Source organism: Suncus etruscus, chromosome 6 (assembly GCF_024139225.1).
Source record: "Suncus etruscus isolate mSunEtr1 chromosome 6, mSunEtr1.pri.cur, whole genome shotgun sequence".
NCBI classification, from domain to species: domain Eukaryota; kingdom Metazoa; phylum Chordata; class Mammalia; order Eulipotyphla; family Soricidae; genus Suncus; species Suncus etruscus.
In genome coordinates this window covers 42,151,575-42,169,520 of record NC_064853.1, presented here as the reverse complement: position 1 = coordinate 42,169,520, position 17,946 = coordinate 42,151,575, and the positions used below count along the sequence as shown (strand labels likewise).

The following is a 17,946-nucleotide window of genomic DNA, read 5'->3' as shown; positions in this document are numbered from 1 at the left end:
CGTGAGGCGTGGGGGGGGGGAGGAAGGAAAAGAAATCTCCATAAAGCTGAATTAAAGCCCCCCTCCCCCGACCGCGGCGGCATCCTTCCAGCGGCCTCCGCACGCTCCGCCGTCTAGTCCGGCCCGGCCCGAATTGAGCCAGCCGCCCGGCCCGGGCCGTGCGTGTGTGTGTGCGCGTGCGCGCGCGCGCGCGTGTGTGTGCGTGTGTGTGTGTGTGTGTGCCTGCAGTGTGGGCGGGGGGGAAAGAGCCCGAGCCTCGGTTCCGCCGCCGCCGCTACACACAACGTCGGGAGCCGCCGCCGCCGCAGCGGTTCCGAGTGGGGCCCAACATGGCGGAGCGAGAGGTGGAGCCGGGCCCCCGAAAGAGGGTAGGTGAGGTGAGGTGAGGGGAGCTGAGGGGAGGCCGAACTGAGGCGGCGGGAGTGGGGGGGCGGGGCGGGCCCGGGGCCCTCGGAGCGCGGCGCGGCGCGGCGCGGCTCGTGGCGCGGGGTCGCTGAGGGGAGGGGAGGGAGGCCCAGGCTGGAGGTGAGTGAGAGGTAAGTCGCTCTCTGTGTAACCTTGGGTCTGTGTTGCCCTGCGCGGGACTGGACTGGACTGGACTGGACTGGATCGGATCGCGCCGCCGAGCACCCACCCGCGCCTGGTGGTCGTGCAGGTGGGACAAAGATTTTGCTGCTTCGCTGTGGGCTGCGCGGGGGGAGGGGCGGGGCCGTGGTGGAGGAAGCCGCAGCGCACACCTGAGCGAGGGGTGTGTGAGACAGAGACAGAGCAGAGACACAGAGAGAGAGAGAGAGATGTCTCTGGGCCTGAGCAGGCCAAGGTGTGTCAAGGCTTTTTTTTTTTGTTCCATTTGGGAAGCGGGACCTCGGAGGGGCAGGAAGCCTCAGGCTTGCTGCTTGGAACTTTCAACTGGGTTGAGAGAGACACAGAGATGGCTGGGTTAGGGGGTGGTGGCGGGAAGAAGTCCTGGAAAGGGAGATGTACCTGATGGATGCCTGGTAAGGTTGGGGTGGGGGGACACTCCCCCATTTTTCTGCCTGCTTTCCTCTTCCCTCCGTTAACCGTTATGGAGAGCACCAGGCTCTGAATGATGGTGGTGCTTTTATTTTTTTTTTATGATTTCTTTTTACCTGTTTTTTTTCCCCTTGCAGAGTTGGATGGATGGATGGACAACGTTGCATGGGTAACCAAACGTTGCATGGGCGCAAATTTTTCAATCTCTTAGTTCTCTGAGCGTGGAAATGGCTTGACAAGTTTTGGTCCCAGCAAGGTTCTACCCACCCAATACAACGTTGCATGGGTGCAGATTTTTTTAAATCTCCTCTTAGTTCTGAGCGTGGAAACGGCGTGACAAGTTTGGTCACCCTAAGATTCTACCCAGGTTACCTGCAGAGGAGGGTTCTTCTGGTGGATGGAGTGTCTTTTTCGAGTTGGGCTTGAAACTTTGCTGGATTTTGGCCTAACTCTTTTTTTCTTTTCTTCTTCTTTCCAACCCCATCAGCTGAGCATTATTATTTTTCAGACTTTCTTCCTCTGGTTACTCACCCAACACTTTTACTCCTTCCCAACAGTCAACTGCAGTGAGGTTTTTTTTTTTTTTTTTTTTTTTTATCCTGTCAAGAATCTTTTGTTTTGGGAATGGTGCCAAAGTGATCAAATTAGTGTTCACCTCATTAAAAAGAATAAAAAAAGGACTTAGATTTTTATTGAGATTCGTTTTTGATTTGGCCATGGCAAGTGCGTGCATACTACAGCTAACATTTGGAGAGCTTATTTGTGGGCCCGGCATGTGCTTTAAAAGGAAGAATTTGATCACTTGTTAACTAGTTGCCCGATTTGCAGGTGAGGAAATAAAGGTGTATAGGGATTAGGTAGGAACTCTAGAAAGGTCTGGGGCTGGAGAGAGAGCATGGAGGTAAAGCGCTTGCTTTGCATGCAGAAGGACAGTGGTTCGAATTCCGACATCCCATATGGTCCCCTGAGCCTGTCAGGAGCGATTTCTGAGTGTAGAGCCAGGAGTAACCCCTGAGCACTGCCGGGTGTGACCCAAAAACCAAAAAAAAAAAAAAAAAAAATTAGGGAGCAAGAGCTCTAGAAAGGTCTTCTAGGGTAGAGCTTATCTTAAGTTTTTTTGGGGGGGTCGACATTACCTATATCTATGACCACCTTGTAATAAGCATTTAAAAGACATTGGATTCTGGAATTGTTCCAACTATCGTGCTTGTGTTTAAGACGCACAAAGAATTTTAAGTTTCTTTCCTTAAAATTTTTTTTTGGATTTTGGGTCACACCCGGCATCGCTCAAGGGTTACTCCTGGTTCTATGTTAGAAAAGGCTCGGGTACCATATGGGATGCCGGGATTTGAACCGCTGTCCGTCCTGTGTTGGTTGTGTGCTGGTTGCGTGCGAGGCACACATCCTTGAGCACTCGGGTTATTCCTGGCTCTCGATCGCTCCTGGCGGGAACGGGGGAATCATATCCAAATGGGATGCCGGGATTCGAACTACCATTGTTCCTGGGTCGACCGCTTGCAAGGCAAAATGCCCCACTACTATGCTAGCTACCTCTCCTTTCCTTAAATTTTTTTTTTTTGGATTTTGGGTGACACCTGGCAGCGCTCAGGGGTTACTTTTTGGCTCTAAGCTCAGAAATCTCCCCTGGGATTCAAACCACTGTCCTGCATGCAAGGCAAATGCGCTACCTCCATGCTATCTCTCTTGGCCCCTCCTTAAATTCTTAAATTAACCAGTGTTAAAATAGGTTCGTTTCTCCCACCCTAATAATTGAAGTTTTTATCATCTCAGTGAAATGGAAAATAACAATCATACCCAAAGTGTCCCTTCGACCCACTTTGTAGATTTTTACCATTAACTTTTAGTGTTTTGATTTTATCTGTTCATGGATCTAACCCTTTATCCATTTATCAGATTTTTGTTTTCTACTGCATTTCATTGTACTTGAGCAGTTAAAACTTATGTTGACAGTTTTTTGGTTTATAAACTTTTAGATCATTCTTTTTCTTTTTTGGTTCACACCCGGTGTTGCTCAGGAATTACTCCTGACTGCTCAGAAATCGCTCCTGGGCAGGCAGGGGGAGACCATATGGGATGCCAGGATTCGAACCACCATCTGTCCTGGATCAGCTGTTTGCAAGGCAAATGCTCTACCTCTTTGCTATCTCTTTGGCCCCAATACTGATTTTTTTTTTTTTTTGGTTTTTGGGTCACACCCCGTAGCGCTCAGGGGTTACTCCTGGCTCTAAACTCAGAAATCGCTCCTGGCAGGTTCGGGGGACCATCTGGGATGCCGGTATTCGAACCAATGACCTTCTGCATGATGCCTTACCTCCATGCTATCTCTCTGGCCCCACACTTAAAACTTATACCAAACCTCTTTTTTTTTTTTTTTTTTGGTTTTGGGGTCATACCCGGCAGTGCTCAGGGGTTACTCCTGGTCCTACGCTCAGAAATCGTCCCCGGCAGGCTCCGGGGACCTTATGGGATGCCAGGATTCGAACCGCCATCCTTTTCTTGAAAGGCAAACACCCTGCCTCTATGCTATCTCTCCAGTTCCCCAATATTGATTTTTAATAGTGTGTAATACTGGTACAGGTTTTCAATGATGAATTCAGTATATTTTAAACTACATATCTTGTTTTTTATAGTTAGTATTTCAATAGGGTTGGCTTAAATGATAGAGCCTTCTTTTGTTTTGTTTTTTTTTTTGGTCACACCCGGTGACGTTCAGGGTTTACATCCTGCCTATGCGCTCAGAAATCACTCCTGGCTTGGGGGACTACATGGGATGCTGGGAGGCCGGGGTATAGAACCGTGGTCTGACCTAAGCTAGCACGGGTTTACCGCTTGCGCCACCGCTCCGGCCCCTAGATCTGGTTTTTTAATACTTGGTTGGTATGCTCTTTCAGTACTGTTTTTCCTAAAATGTACAACAAAGTTCCTTGCTTTTTTTTCTCTCTCTCTTTTTTTTTTTTTTTTGTTTTGGTTTCCGTATTTTTGTGTGTATTTGTGCGTGTGATATTTGGTTAGTATATTCAATAGGGTTGTGCCTATAAGGACACAAAGTATTCCTTGCTCTTTATTGTTCAGGGAGCTAGAGAGAGGTTGTAGCGCAACAGGCAGAAATGCACAAAAATGCATGCTTTGCATGCAGATGTCCTTTATTTAATTTGCAGTGGGATGATTAGACATCATCCTTCAGTGCTCAGGGGCTGATTTGACTTTGTGCTGAGTAGTGACCACTAGTGATGTTTGGGACCTTAATGATACAAGGCCTTCACTGCTGTAATATCTCTATAGCCCCTGCACCCGCGTTTTATTCCTGGCACCACATGATCTCCAACCATAGCAAGGAGTAGCTCCTGCACATCACTAGATATAACTCTCCCTCTTCCCCCACCCAAAAAGAAAAAAAGATAAAATTTCAACAAGACAAACTAATAGTTTATGTGTAGATTTCATACATTTCATCTAGGTAGAGTATTGGGAACTATTGGCGAAATATTTTTTTTGGTGTAGGGGATGTTGCTATATTGTCCTAAGGGCTTACTTTGGGTTCTCTGGACTCAGATCACTCCTGGCTGTTCTTGGGGGATCTCTTGGAGAGTGGGGGATTGATTGTGCTTGCAAAAGCAGAACCCTACTTCCTGTCCTATCTTTATAGTCCATGAAATACCTTTTAAAATAATTCAACTGCCTGAGGCATTTTAATTACCCAGGACTAGACAGTGACCTTAAATGATTTAATTGAAAATCATGCCAGTGACATGGTATTGTGTATTTGATGGTTAGTCCCTTTGACCTATATAATTAAGAGTTAAAATAAGTTGTTAAAAAAAAAGTTGTTGAGGTCTTAGGGCAGTTGATGAGCTATATTCTTGCTAGGCATTGTGTTATGAAAATTAAGATGATTTATATTAAATCGTCTGACTTGCTAAATTGAACTCCAAAAGAAAGGGCACAGTTCTTTTTGCATCAACTTTTGCACACTTTATGCATCTCTAGCATCTGTGACCTCTACAGAATAGGTAGTCAAAAAAAATATATTTATATTTATTTATATATATATATATATATATATTTTTTTTTTTTTTGGTTTTTGGGTCACACAAAAACAGCAGCAGCGCTCGGGTTATTCCTGGCTCTACGCTCAGAAATCACTCAGAAATACGACTGGGGGACCATATGGGATGCCGGGATTCGAACCACCATCCTGCATGCAAGGCAAATGTCCTACCTCCATGCTATCTCTCTGGCCTCCAAAAGATACATTTTATTTATTTATTTATTTATTTATTTATTTATTTATTTATTTTTGGGCCACACCCGGCGGTGCTCAGGGGTTACTCTTGGCTGTCTGCTCAGAAATAGCTCCTAGCAGGCACGGGGGACTATATGGGACACCGGGATTTGAACCAACCACCTTTGGTCCTGGATCGGCTGCTTGCAAGGCAAACATCGCTGTGCTATCTCTCTGGGCCCTATTTATTTATTTTATTTTATTGTTTTTATAATTACCTTTAAACACCGTGATTACAAACATGATTATAGTTGTATGATTACAGTCATGTAAAGAACACCCCCCTTCACCAGTGCAACATACCCACCACCAATTTCCCAGATCTCCCTCCTCCCCACCCCCCCCACACCTGTACTCGAGACAGGCTTTCTACTTCCCTCATTCATTCACATTGTTATGATAGTTTTCAGTGTAGTCATCTCTCCAACTGCACTCATCACTCTATGTGATGAGCTTCATGTCATGAGCTGCACCTACCAGCCCTCATCTCTCTTGTCTCTGAGATACTGTTAAAAATGTTTTTCATTTTTCTTAAAGCCCATAGATGAGTGAAACCATTCTGCATCTTTCTCTCTCCCTCTGACTTACTTCACTCAGCATAATTGATTTCATGTACATCCATGTATAGGAAAATTTCATGACTTCCATCTCTCCTGACGGCTGCATAGTATTCCATATGTACCACAGTTTCTTTAGCCACTCATCTGTTGAAGGGCATCTTGGTTGTTTCCAGAGTCTGGCTATTGTAAATAGCGCTGCAATGAATATAGGTGTAAGGAAGGGATTTTTGTATTGTATTTTTGTGTTCCTAGGATATGTTCTTAGGAGTGGTATAGCTGGATCGTATGGAAGCTCAATTTCCAGTTTGTGAAGGAATCTCCATATCGCTTTCCATAAAGGTTGTACTAGACAGCATTCCCACCAGCAGTGAAAAGAGTTCCTTTCTCTCCACATCCCCGCCAGCACTGCTTGTTTTCCTTTTTTGTTATGTGTGCCAATCTTAGTGGCGTGAGGTGGTACCTCATAGTGGTTTTGATTTGCATCTCCCTGATGATTAGTGATTTTGAGCATCTTTTCATGTGCCTTTTGGCCATTTGCCTTTCTTCTTTTTCAAAGGGTTTGTTCATTTCTCCCCATTTTTTGATGGGGTTAGTTGTTTTTTTCTTGTATAGTTCTGTCAGTATCTTGTAATTTTGGATATTAGTCCTTTATCTGATGAGTATTGGGTGAATAATTTCTCCCACTCAGTGGGTGGCCTTTGTATTCTGGGCACTAGTTCCTTTGAGATGCAGAAGCTTCCCAGCTTAATATAGTCCCATCTGTTTATCTCTGCTTCCACTTGTTTGGAAAGTGCTGTCTCCTCCTTAAAGATGCCTTTAGTCTCAATGTCCTGGAGTGTTTCACCTCACCTACATGTTGTTCTGTATACCTTATAGTTTCAGATCTGATATCAAGGTCTTTAATCCATTTGGATTTTACCTTTGTACATGGTGTTAGCTGGGGATCTGAGTTCGCTTTTTTGCAAGTGGCTAACCAGTTGTGCCAACACCACTTGTTGAATAGGCTTTCTCCATTTAGGATTTCTGGCTCCTTTATCAAAAACTAGGTGGTTATATGTCTGAGGAACATTCTCTGAGTACTCAAGCCTATTCCACTGATCTGAGGGTCTGTCTTTATTCCAATACCATGCTGTTTTTATAACTATTGCTTCGTAATACAGCTTAAAATTGGGGAAGGTAATGCCTCCCATATTCCTTTTCCCAAGGAGTGCTTTAGCTATTCGAGGTTGTTTATTGTTCCAAATGAATTTCAGAAGTGTTTGATCCACTTCTTTGAAGAATGTCATGGGTATCTTTAGAGAAATCTGTACAATGCTTTTGGAAGTATTGCCATTTTAATGATGTTGATCCTGCCAATCCATGAGCAAGGTATGTGTTTCCATTTCCGTGTGTCCTCTCTTATTTCTTTTTTTTTTTTTGGTTTTTGGGCCACACCTAGCAGTGCTCAGGGGTTACTCCTGGCTGTCTGCTCAGAAATAGCTCCTGGCAGGCACGGGGGACCATATGGGACACTGGGATTTGAACCAACCACCTTTGGTCCTGGATTGATCTCTCCAGGCCCCCTCTTATTTCTTGGAGCAGTGTTTTATAGTTTTCTTTGTATAGATCCTTCACATCTTTAGTCAGGTTGACTCCAAGATATTTAAGTTTGTGTGGCACTAATGTGAATGGGATTGTTCTCTTAATGTCCATTTCTTCCCTATCATTATTAGTATATAAAAAGGCCATTGATTTTTGTGTGTTAATTTTGTAGCCTGCTATATGAATCTATTATTTCTAGAAGCTTTTTGGTAGAGTCTTTAGGGTTTTCTAAGTAGAGTATCATGTCATCTGCAAACAGTGAGAGCTTGACTTCTTCCTTTTCTATCTGGATTCCCTTGATATCTTTTTCTTGCCTAATCGCTATAGCCAGTAATTCCAGTACTATGTTGAATAGGAGCGGTGAGAGAGGACAGCCTTGTCTTGTACCAAAATTTAGAGGGAAGGGTTTTAGTTTATCTCTATTGAGGATAATATTTGCCATTGGCTTCTTGTAGATGGCTTTAACTATATTGAGAAAGGTTCCTTTTATTCCTATCTTGCTGAGAGTTTTCATCAAGAATGGGTGTTGAACCTTATCAAATGCTTTTTCTGAATCTATTGATATGACCATGTGATTTTTATTTTTCTTGTTGTTTATGTTGTGTATTATGTTGATAGATTTACGGATGTTAAACCAGCCTTACATTCCTGGGATGAAACCTACTTGATCAAAGTGAATGATCTTCTTGATGAGGCACTGGATCCTGTTCGCCAGGATTTTGTTGAGGATCTTTGCATCTGTGTTCATCAGGGATATTGGTCTGTAATTTTCTTTTTTGGCAGCATCTCTATCTGGTTTTGGTATTAAGGTGATGTTGGCTTCATAAAAGCTATTTGGAAGTGTTCCTGTTTTTTCAATTTCATATAAGAGCCTGGCCAGGATTGGTAGTAGTTCCTCTTGAAAGGTTTGAAAGAATTCATTTGTGAATCCATCAGGGCCTGGGCTTTTGTTTTTGGGCAAATTTTTGATTACGGTTTTAATTTCCTCAATTGTAATGGGCCCTCTTTATCTCTCCAGGCCCTATTTATTTTTTTTAAGAAACATTTTTTGATTTTTTTGTTTGTTTTTGGTCACACCCGGCAGCGCTTGGGTTACTCCTGGTTCTATGCTCAGAAATTGCTCCTGGCAGGCTTGGGGGGACCATATGGGATGCCAGGATTTGAACCACCATCCTTCTGCTTGCAAGGCATGCACTCTACCTCCATGCTATCTCTCCAGCCCCTATTTTTTGATTTTTCGTAAGAAAAGTTTTACTTGTTGGCAGTGGAGATTATTGCTAAGGTCACAATTTATGTATTTTTAGTTGGGGTATACTTTACAGCATGTAAGGCACCTGACCCAGGTGGTCCCTGGCATCTCATATGATCGCTGAGCAATGCTGAGTGTGGGCCAATTACTTTCTTCCCCTCCCCCATAAAAGACAGGCCTCAGAACCAGATTACCTGCTTTTTAATCTTTGGGAGCTTTTGTAAATCTTTGATAACTTTGTTTTATACCCCAAGTTTTCCTCTATACAGATTTAGTTACCATCTAATTTGAATATGGAAGAATGTATTTAAAGGGAGAGTGTATTCAGCGGAAGCATATTTTAATAGTCTCCGTCTAATTGTTCTGAATAATAGAGTGTATTTTAGCTTATTTTAATGAGGGGAGTTGGTAATGTTCAGGAGCTATCCTGTATTTAGGCCTCTATTTAGAAGTGAACCCTGGCAGTGTTAGGTGAACCATATGTGTTGCTTGGGATTCATCTGGGTTCTGTTCTGCTGTGTGAAAGCCAAGCACCTTGACCTCTGTCTTTCTTACCCCAAAAGTAGGCTTTGAAGCCTGAGTTTAGGGGTTGGAGCTATAGTACAGTAGGCGGAGTGTTTGCCTTGTACTAGGCTGAACCTGATTTGATCCTCTGCATATGGTCCTCAGTACACCTGGTGACAGTGCTCAAGGTTTGCTTGTGGCTCTGCGCTCAGGAATCACTCCTGGCAGGCTGGGGGGATTGAACCTGGGTTGGCCACATGCAAAGCTAACACCGTATCTATTGTACTACCATTCTGGCCCAGAAGTGATTTCTTTTTTCTTTCTTTTTTTTGGGGGGGGGGTCACACCTGGCATCGTTTAGGGGTTACTTCTGGCTCCACGCTCAGAAATCGCTCCTGGCAGGCTCGGGGGACCATATGGAACGCTGGGATTCGAACCGATGATCTTCTGCATGAAATGCAAATGCTTTACCTCCATGCTATCTCTCTCTGGCCCCTGCCCAGAAGTGATTTTGATTGCTGAGCTAGGAATAACTCTGAGTGCTGCCAGAGTTTTGGCCCCAAACCCAAAAAACCAACACAAAACATTGAAGTAATTTTTATTTTTGGGCCACACCCGTTTGATGCTCAGGGGTTACTCCTGGCTAAGCGCTCAGAAATCTCCCCTGGCTTGGGGAGACCATATGGGACGCTGGTGGATCGAACCATGGTCGCGATCTTTCCTTGGTTAGCGCTTGCAAGGCAGATACCTTACCTCTAGTGCCACCTCGCCGGCCCCAACATTGAATTAATTAAATATTATGTATCTGTTACCTTAATTTAAATTTTTTTTTTTTTTTTGGTTTTTGGGTCACTCCCAACAGTGCTCAGGGTCGGTCACCTGCAAGGCAAACACCCTGCCTGTTGTGTTATTGCTACACCCCCAAGAGTTTTATATAAAAATTTAACATAGAAAGTATATTTGTAAACATTGATTGGTCTAAAAGTTTTATTTTCAAATTTAAAATTCTCTATATTTGAAGTATGTATGTTTGGTGAGCTTAGAAGGAAAGCTTGAATATAAATAGGATATTTCCATTCTCTGAAACAAACTGATCTTTGTTCACTCTCCATGTGTGTCTGTACTTGTATATGCATGAAATTGAAGAAAGTTGTGGACGATGCAAGGTATTGATATTTAACCTCAAGGGTAGGGTTAAAGAAAAGGGAAAATGCAAAAAAATATTTTGTTAAATGGAAGAATACTGTGGTATGAGTTTTTTTTTTTTTTTTTTTGCTATACCCAGCTCTGTGTACCACTCCCAGGTGGTGGTGGCGTAGGGACCAATATGTACCAGGGTTCACATGGCTTTTACATGCAAAGGATGCATTTCAGCCCTTTGAACTCACTGTGCTGCCCTTACACAATCTTTTGTTTTGTTTTGTTTTGTTTTTTTTATTTATTTTTTTATTTTTTATTTATTTATTTATTTTTTTGTGGTTTTTGGGTCACACCCGGCAGCGCTCAGGGGCTATTCCTGGCTCCATGCTCAGAAATCGCTCCTGGCAGGCACGGGGGACCATATGGGACGCCGGGATTCGAACCGATGACCTTCTGCATGAAAGGCAAACGCCTTACCTCCATGCTATCTCTCCGGCCCCGTTTTTTTTATTTTTTGTTCTGGGCCATACCCAGTGACGCTCAGGGCTTACTTCTGGCTATGTGCTCAGAAATTGCTGCTTCTGGCTTGGGGGACCATATGGGACGCCAGGGGAATTGAACTGTGGTTTGCCCTAGGCTAGTGCACGCAAGGCAGATGCCTTACTGCTTGTGCCACCGCTCTGGCCCCCTTACACAATTTTTAGTGAAAATACATACTGAAAATTTTCTCTGTTTTAATAACAATACAACAAGGAATGAAAAACAAGGACAATGAATAGAAAACTTTTATTCTGCTGGGATTAATGAAGTTTTGTTTTAGATTTGTTACTGTATTTTGTTGGTATTTTTGGACCACACCTGGTGGTTCATAGGGCTGGCTTTGGTTCTGCGCTCAGGGATCACTCCTGGTGTGACTTTGGGGGATCATATGGGGTGTCACAGATAGAATATGGGTTTATTGTAAAGAAGGTAAGCTCTCCAGTCCCGTTACTGTTTTGTTTTGGGGCTATACCTTGCAGCGCTCAGGGGTTACTTCTGGCTTTGTGCTCAGAAATAATTTCTCCGGTCCGGAGAGATAGCACAGTGGTGTTTGCCTTGCAAGCAGCCGATCCAGGACCAAAAGTGGTTGATTCGAATCCCGATGTCCCATGATGTCCCATATGGTCCCCCGTGCCTGCCAGGAGCTATTTCTGAGCAGACAGCCAGGAGTAACCCCTGAGCACCACCGGGTGTGGCTCAAAAACCAAAAAAAAAAAAAAAAAAAAAAAGCGATAATGGAGATTCCTCCAGAAACTGAAAATTGAGCTTCCTCACCTATATTCATTGCAGCGCTATTGGAAACAACCAAGATGAGGACTGCCAGGTGTGGCCCAAAAACCAAAAAAAAAAAAAAAAATTTCTCTCAGACTTGGGGGACCATATGGGGTGCTTGGAAGTGAACCCGGATTGGCTGCTTGCAAGGCAAATGCCTACTGCTGTGCTATTGTTCTAGTCCCTTGTTACTGTCTTTTATAATAAAATGTAAACGTAAAAATAAAATTATTATTTTTTTTTTTTTTGGTTTTTGGGTCACACCCGGCAGCACTCAGGAGTTGAGTTACTCCTGGCTCTATGCTCAGAAATCACTCCTGGCAGGCTGGGGGGACCATATGGGTTTCGAACCACCGATCTTCTGCATGCAAGGCAAACACCTTACCTCCATGCTATCTCTCTGGCCCCAAAAATAAAATTATTAATTGAACTTTCATATATTTTGTCATTTTGATAACTTGGTGATGTATTATTACTATTATTTTTTTTTGGGCCACACCCTGTGACGCTCAGGGGTTACTCTTGGCTATGCGCTCAGAAGTTGCTCCTGGCTTCTTATGGGACCATATGGGACACCGGGGGATCGAACCGCGGTCTGTCCTAGGCTAGCGCAGGCAAGGCAGGCACCTTACCTCCAGCGCCACCGCCCGGCCCCTTGGTGATGTATTATTAATTATAGTTGCTGGAGAGATGATAAGATTAGGGTAGGTAAGGTGCTTGCCTTGCATATGACAGATCTTGATTAGATTCCCTGTACCACATACAGGTCCCTGATACTCTCAGGAGTGATTTTTTTTGTTTTTGTTTTCTGGGCCACACTCAGCAGCGCTCCTGGCTCTCTGCTTAGAAATAGCTCCTGGCTGGCATGGGGGACCCTGAGTACCACTTCAAAACAAAGCAAAACTGGTTTGTAAATCATGGGGCCAGAATAATAGTACAGGGGATGTTGTATCTGCTTTGCATGAGACAGAACCCAGTGTGATTTCTTGGCAGTACCTGGGCCCCTGAGTGTGGCCCTTCTCCACAGTATTTTTTCAATTCAGAATGAAGGTTGTTGTTCCATGGTAGAGAGCATGTTTCTGTGTGTCAGATGTCAAGTTAGAAACTGGCCACTGAAAACGAATATTTGTAGTTCACATGTATGCTTGTAAATTATTTACTTTAATAAATGGGTCTCGGGCCCGGAGAGATAGCACAGCGGTGTTTGCCTTGCAAGCAGCCGATCCAGGACCAAAGGTGGTTGGTTCGAATCCCAGTGTCCCATATGGTCCCCCGTGCCTGCCAGGTGCTATTTCTGAGCAGACAGCCAGGAGTAACCCCTGAGCACCGCCGGGTGTGACCAAAAAAAAAAAAAAAATGGGTCTCGGGGTGCCGGAGTGATAATATAGTAGATATGGTGTTGACTTTGCATACAGCTGACCTGGGTTCAGTCTCTGACATCCTAGATGGTCCCCTTAGTCAGCTTAGTGCATAGCCAAGAGTCGTCCCTGAATAGTGCTGGGTGTGGCCCAAAAACCAAAATCACAAATCAAAATCCACCCCCTCAAAAAAAAAAATTCAACAAACAAGCAAACAAACAAACAAACAAACAAAAAAAGAATGTGGGGCCGGGCGGTGGCGCTGGAGGTAAGGTGCCTGCCTTGCCTGCGCTAGCCTAGGACAGACCGCGGTTCGATCCCCCAGCGTCCCATGTGGTCCCCCAAGAAGCCAGGAGCAATTTCTGAGCGCATAGCCAGGAGTAACCCCTGAGCGTCACAGGGTGTGGCCCAAAAACAAAAACAAAAACAAAAAACAAAAAACAAAACAAAAAAAAAAGAATGTATCTCTACTTAACTCAGAACACTAGAGTCATGCATGCTTTACATATAGGAGCTCTGGGTTAATTATTGTCCCCTAATACCACCAGAAATGGCTCCTACTAGGTGGTCCTAAAAAAGAAAGAAGGGAAATAAAGGAATGCATTATACTTTTTGTTTTGTTTTGTTTTGTTTTGTTTTGGGTCACACCCGGCAGTGCTCGGGTGATTCCTGACTCTACGCTCAGAAATAAATCGCTCTTGACAGGCTTGGGGGACCACATAGGATGCCGGGATTCAAACCACGGTCCTCCTTCATGCAAGGCAAACACCCTACCTCCATGCTCTCTCTCCGGCCTCAGCATTATACTTACTTGTTCTATAAAATACCCCATTTCTGTTGAAGACCCCATTCTACATTTTTTTTTTTTTTTTGGCTTTAGGGTTACACCCAGTGGCACTTGGGTTACTCCTGGCTCTGTGCTCAGAAATTGCTGCTGGCAAGTTTGTGGGACCATTTGGGATGCTGGGGATTGAATGCGGGTCCATCCCGTGTCAGCTAAGTGCAAGGCAAACAAACACCCTATCGCTGTGCTATCTCTCTGGCCTCCATATCTAGAATTCTTGATTAAAATAAAGTGGCATTGGACAGATAACATGAGGTTTAAGAGTCTTCTCCTGGGACTGTAATGATAATGATGATAGAACAACATGTCTGGTATTTGCCTTGCATAACCACCTTACCTGGGTTCCTTCCCTGGCATCCCATTTTATCCCCCAAGGACTGCCAGAAGTAATACCAGGAGTGTAGAAACAGGAATAGCCCCTGAGCATTGCTGGGGAAATACCCCCCAAAATATACTTTCCAAACTTGTGACCAGCCTTGGTTAGATTCTTGGCACTGCTTATGATTCTAAGCACTGCCAGGATGTTTCCTGAGCATAGCTAGGAATAAGCTGAGAATTGCTGGGTGTGGCCCCAAAAAACATAAAGGAAAAAAAAGAATTGTATTTCAGTTAAATTTATGTGAATCATTTCTCAAGAAACATGAAATAAACCTTTTTTTTAAATAATCTAAAAATTAAATTAAATTTAAATAAATTAAAAATTAAATTATTTGAGATAAATTTGTTTTCTTGGTCTTTGAGCCCCACTCAGTGATGCTCAGAGGTTAGTTTTGGCTATGCACTTGGGGACCTTGGGGATGCTGGGGATTGAACTAGGTCAGTTGCCTGCCAGGCTAGCACCTTACCTTCTGTACTCTCAGGCCCTCTTTGAGATTAAAACATCTTTGCAAATAGTAAGTATATGATTATTTTATAAGACAGAGGGGTGGAGCAGTAGCACTGTGGATAAGGCACTTTTCCTTTCTGAGCACAGCTGGGTGTGGCCCCAAAACAAAAAACAAAAAGGACAGAAAATACAAGACTGTTCAATTGGGTATAGTATTACCAAGCACTGCTAGAGAAGGATTCTCCCCCCCCCCCCAAAATGTATGAGAAGGTGAATATAAAATTGTAACACCCGTGGATAATTATAAAATACTTAAATGCTCTATAATAGACTAGCCACCATTTTTAAATGGTCTTCTGTAGTCAGAAGACTGACATTTCCTTTAAATACTCAGATGATTTAAGTATGAGTTTACTGAATTATTTTACTGAGAAATGCATTTTACGATAGCATATAAGGTGTTTTTTATGTTGTTTTTAGGCCACACCCAGCAGTGCTCAGGGGTTACACCTGGTTCTGCCCTTAGAAATTATTACTGGTGGGCCTGGAGAGATAGCACAGCGGCATTTGCCTTGCAAGCAGCAGATCCAGGACCAGAGGTGGTTGGTTTGAATCCTGGTGTCCCATATGGTCCCCCGTGCCTGCCAGGAGCTATTTCTGAGCAGATAGCCAGGAGTGACCCCTGAGCACTGCTGGGTGTGGCCCAAAAACCAAAAACCCAAAAAAAAAAAAATTATTACTGGTGATGTGTGAGAGACCATATGGGTTGCTGGGAATTGAACCTGGGTCTGCTGCATGCAAGGCAAGCTCCCTACTCATTGTACTATCTCTTCAGGTTTTTGTTTTTGGTTTTTGTGCTGTGCTCAGGGGTTACTACTGGCTGTCTGCTCAGATATCACGGGGACCATACGGGATGCCGGGATTTGAACCAATGCTGGTCCTGGGTTGGCAGCTTGTAAGGCAAACTTCCTACTGCTGTCCGATCTCTCCGGCCCCATCTCCAGTTCTTTAAATATTATTTTAATACCATTTTAATAACCTTTTTGTCTTCCCAGAAGCTTGAGTTAATTACTCTCCATTTTACCACAAATGAAGTATCTAAGCAAACTTTTTCCTAATACACAGAATGCTTTTTTTCCAGGGAGGAGGGTTTGGTCCATACTTGGCAATGTTCAGAAGCTTTTCCTTGCTCTGATCGGAAGTGATTCCTCGTGATGCTTGGGCAACTGTATGCAGTTCTAGAGATTTAACTGGATTTGACACACGCAAGGCAATGCCTTTTCCCCTGTATTATCTCTCTGGATCCTAGAATGCTTTTTTAAAAAAGCATTTAAAAAACACCCCATTGGGGGGGTGAGAGATAGCACAGTGGGAGTGCACTTGCCTTGTACCCGATAGACCTGGGTTCAATCCTTGTTACCTGATATGGTCGGGTTGGGTAGAGTGGGCTTGAAGAACGATGCCAAAACAAACTTAAAAAAAAAAATCAACCCTTCATTTTTGCTGTTGTTGGTGTTGTGATGACCTGTTGCTGCATATACGCTTTTTTTTTTTTTTGGTTTTTGTGTCACACCCGGCAGCACTCGGGTTACTCCTGGCTCTACGCTCAGAAATCCTAGCAGGCTTCTAGCAGGCTTCTAGCAGGCTCGGGGGACCATATGGGATGCCTGGATTCGAACCACTGTCCTTCTGCATGCAAGGCAAACACCTGACCTCCATGCTATCTCTCCGGCCCCTGCATATACTTTTGGCTGTGGTGTTTGTGTATTCAATGGTGCTCATTGGGGGTTATCTTGTGGAGGTGATCATACACTGCCTTGTTCATTCAAGGTTTCAATCCTATTGTGCTCACACACATTTCCATTGTACTTCATTACTTATGCCTATGCTCACAGTGGGTTGAACAGAAGGCTGTTGAACTTGTACATCTTTGTTTTTTTTGGTTTTTGGGTCATACCCAGCAGCACTTGGGTTACTCCTAGCTCTATGTTCAGAAATTGCTCCTGGTAGGCTTAGAGGACCATATGGGATGCCGAGTTTCGAACCACCGTTCTTCTGCATGCAAGGCAAATGCCCTATCTCTATCTATCTCTCTGGTCCCTACTTGTACATCTTTAAGTTATAATGCTGTCTGGAGATCGTAGACTTTTTTGGTGCTTATACATAAGCATACACACCAGGCTGTGATATGACAGAGGTCAGGAAAGGCACTTGGGCTCACAGAGCATTTGACTCAAATAAGAAGCTGCAGTACTGTACTAGGTACATGTGGCTGATGTTCTAAGCCACTGAGGAATTCCTTTGGCTTTTGACTGAGAATTTCTAGAGGTATGTACAATACTCTAGCATATAGAGTGTTTGAAGTCTTGGGTATGTGCTTATTTTTCTTTACATCTCTGAACTGGTAGTTTTATTTATTTTTATGTTTAAAAATCATTCTTTAATCAATGGACCAAAACATGCCAATTAATGTTAAAGCTCATGCATGCCCTTTATTAACTCATACAGGTTATCATTTGTCTTCTGGTTTGTTGAAACAACAGGTCAGACAGCATTTGCCACAATAATGTCTGTCTAAGTTGCTAGCCATAAGAACTTCAGCACCGGGCCGGGTGGTGGCGCTGGAGGTAAGGTGCCTGCCTTGCCTGCGCTAGCCTAGGACGGACCGCGGTTCGATCCCCCGGCGTCCCATATGGTCCCCCAAGAAGCCAGGAGCAACTTCTGAGCGCATAGCCAGGAGTAACCCCTGAGCGTCACAGGGTGTGGCCCAAAAACCAAAAAAAAAAAAAAAAAAAAAAAAAGAACTTCAGCACCACATTCATCTGAGCGGCATTCTCCGCGAAGGCAGCCAAAATTTTTTTTTGATCATAACTTTTATTGTAACTAGAGAGTGAATAACAAATCTTTCACAGTAGTATTTATGGTACATAGTGACAATGAACCAGGGCCATTCCCACCACTAGAGTTGTCCTCCCTCCACCTCATTTCCAAGTATGTGTCTCATATCTCCCCTTTGTCTCCCCCGCCCAGTGTTAGTGAAAATGTTCCCCTCTGTGTATAGCTTGTAGACATGGTGTCTATTCTGTGGTGACTTTAGGTTTGATGTTTAAGCAGATCATTTTCTTGTTTTGTTTTGTTTTGTTTTGTTTTGTTTTGTTTTTTGGGTCATGCCTGGCAGCGTTCAGGGTTTTCTCCTGGCTCTATGCTCAGAAATTTTTCCTGACAGGCTCAGGGGACCATATGGGATGCTGGGATT

General features: G+C 43.8%; 1 protein-coding gene across 1 annotated transcript in view; it reads left to right on the top strand.

The window, feature by feature from the left end:
* Positions 1-298: 298 nt before the first annotated feature.
* The window catches only part of ZMYM4 (zinc finger MYM-type containing 4), a 154,431-nt gene continuing 136,783 nt past the window's right edge, over positions 299-17,946 (top strand). Inside the window, exon 1 of the mRNA XM_049774621.1 lies at positions 299-368. Coding sequence (XP_049630578.1) covers positions 330-368 — 39 coding nt within the window. The 5' untranslated portion in view covers positions 299-329. The remainder of the gene's footprint in view (positions 369-17,946) is intronic.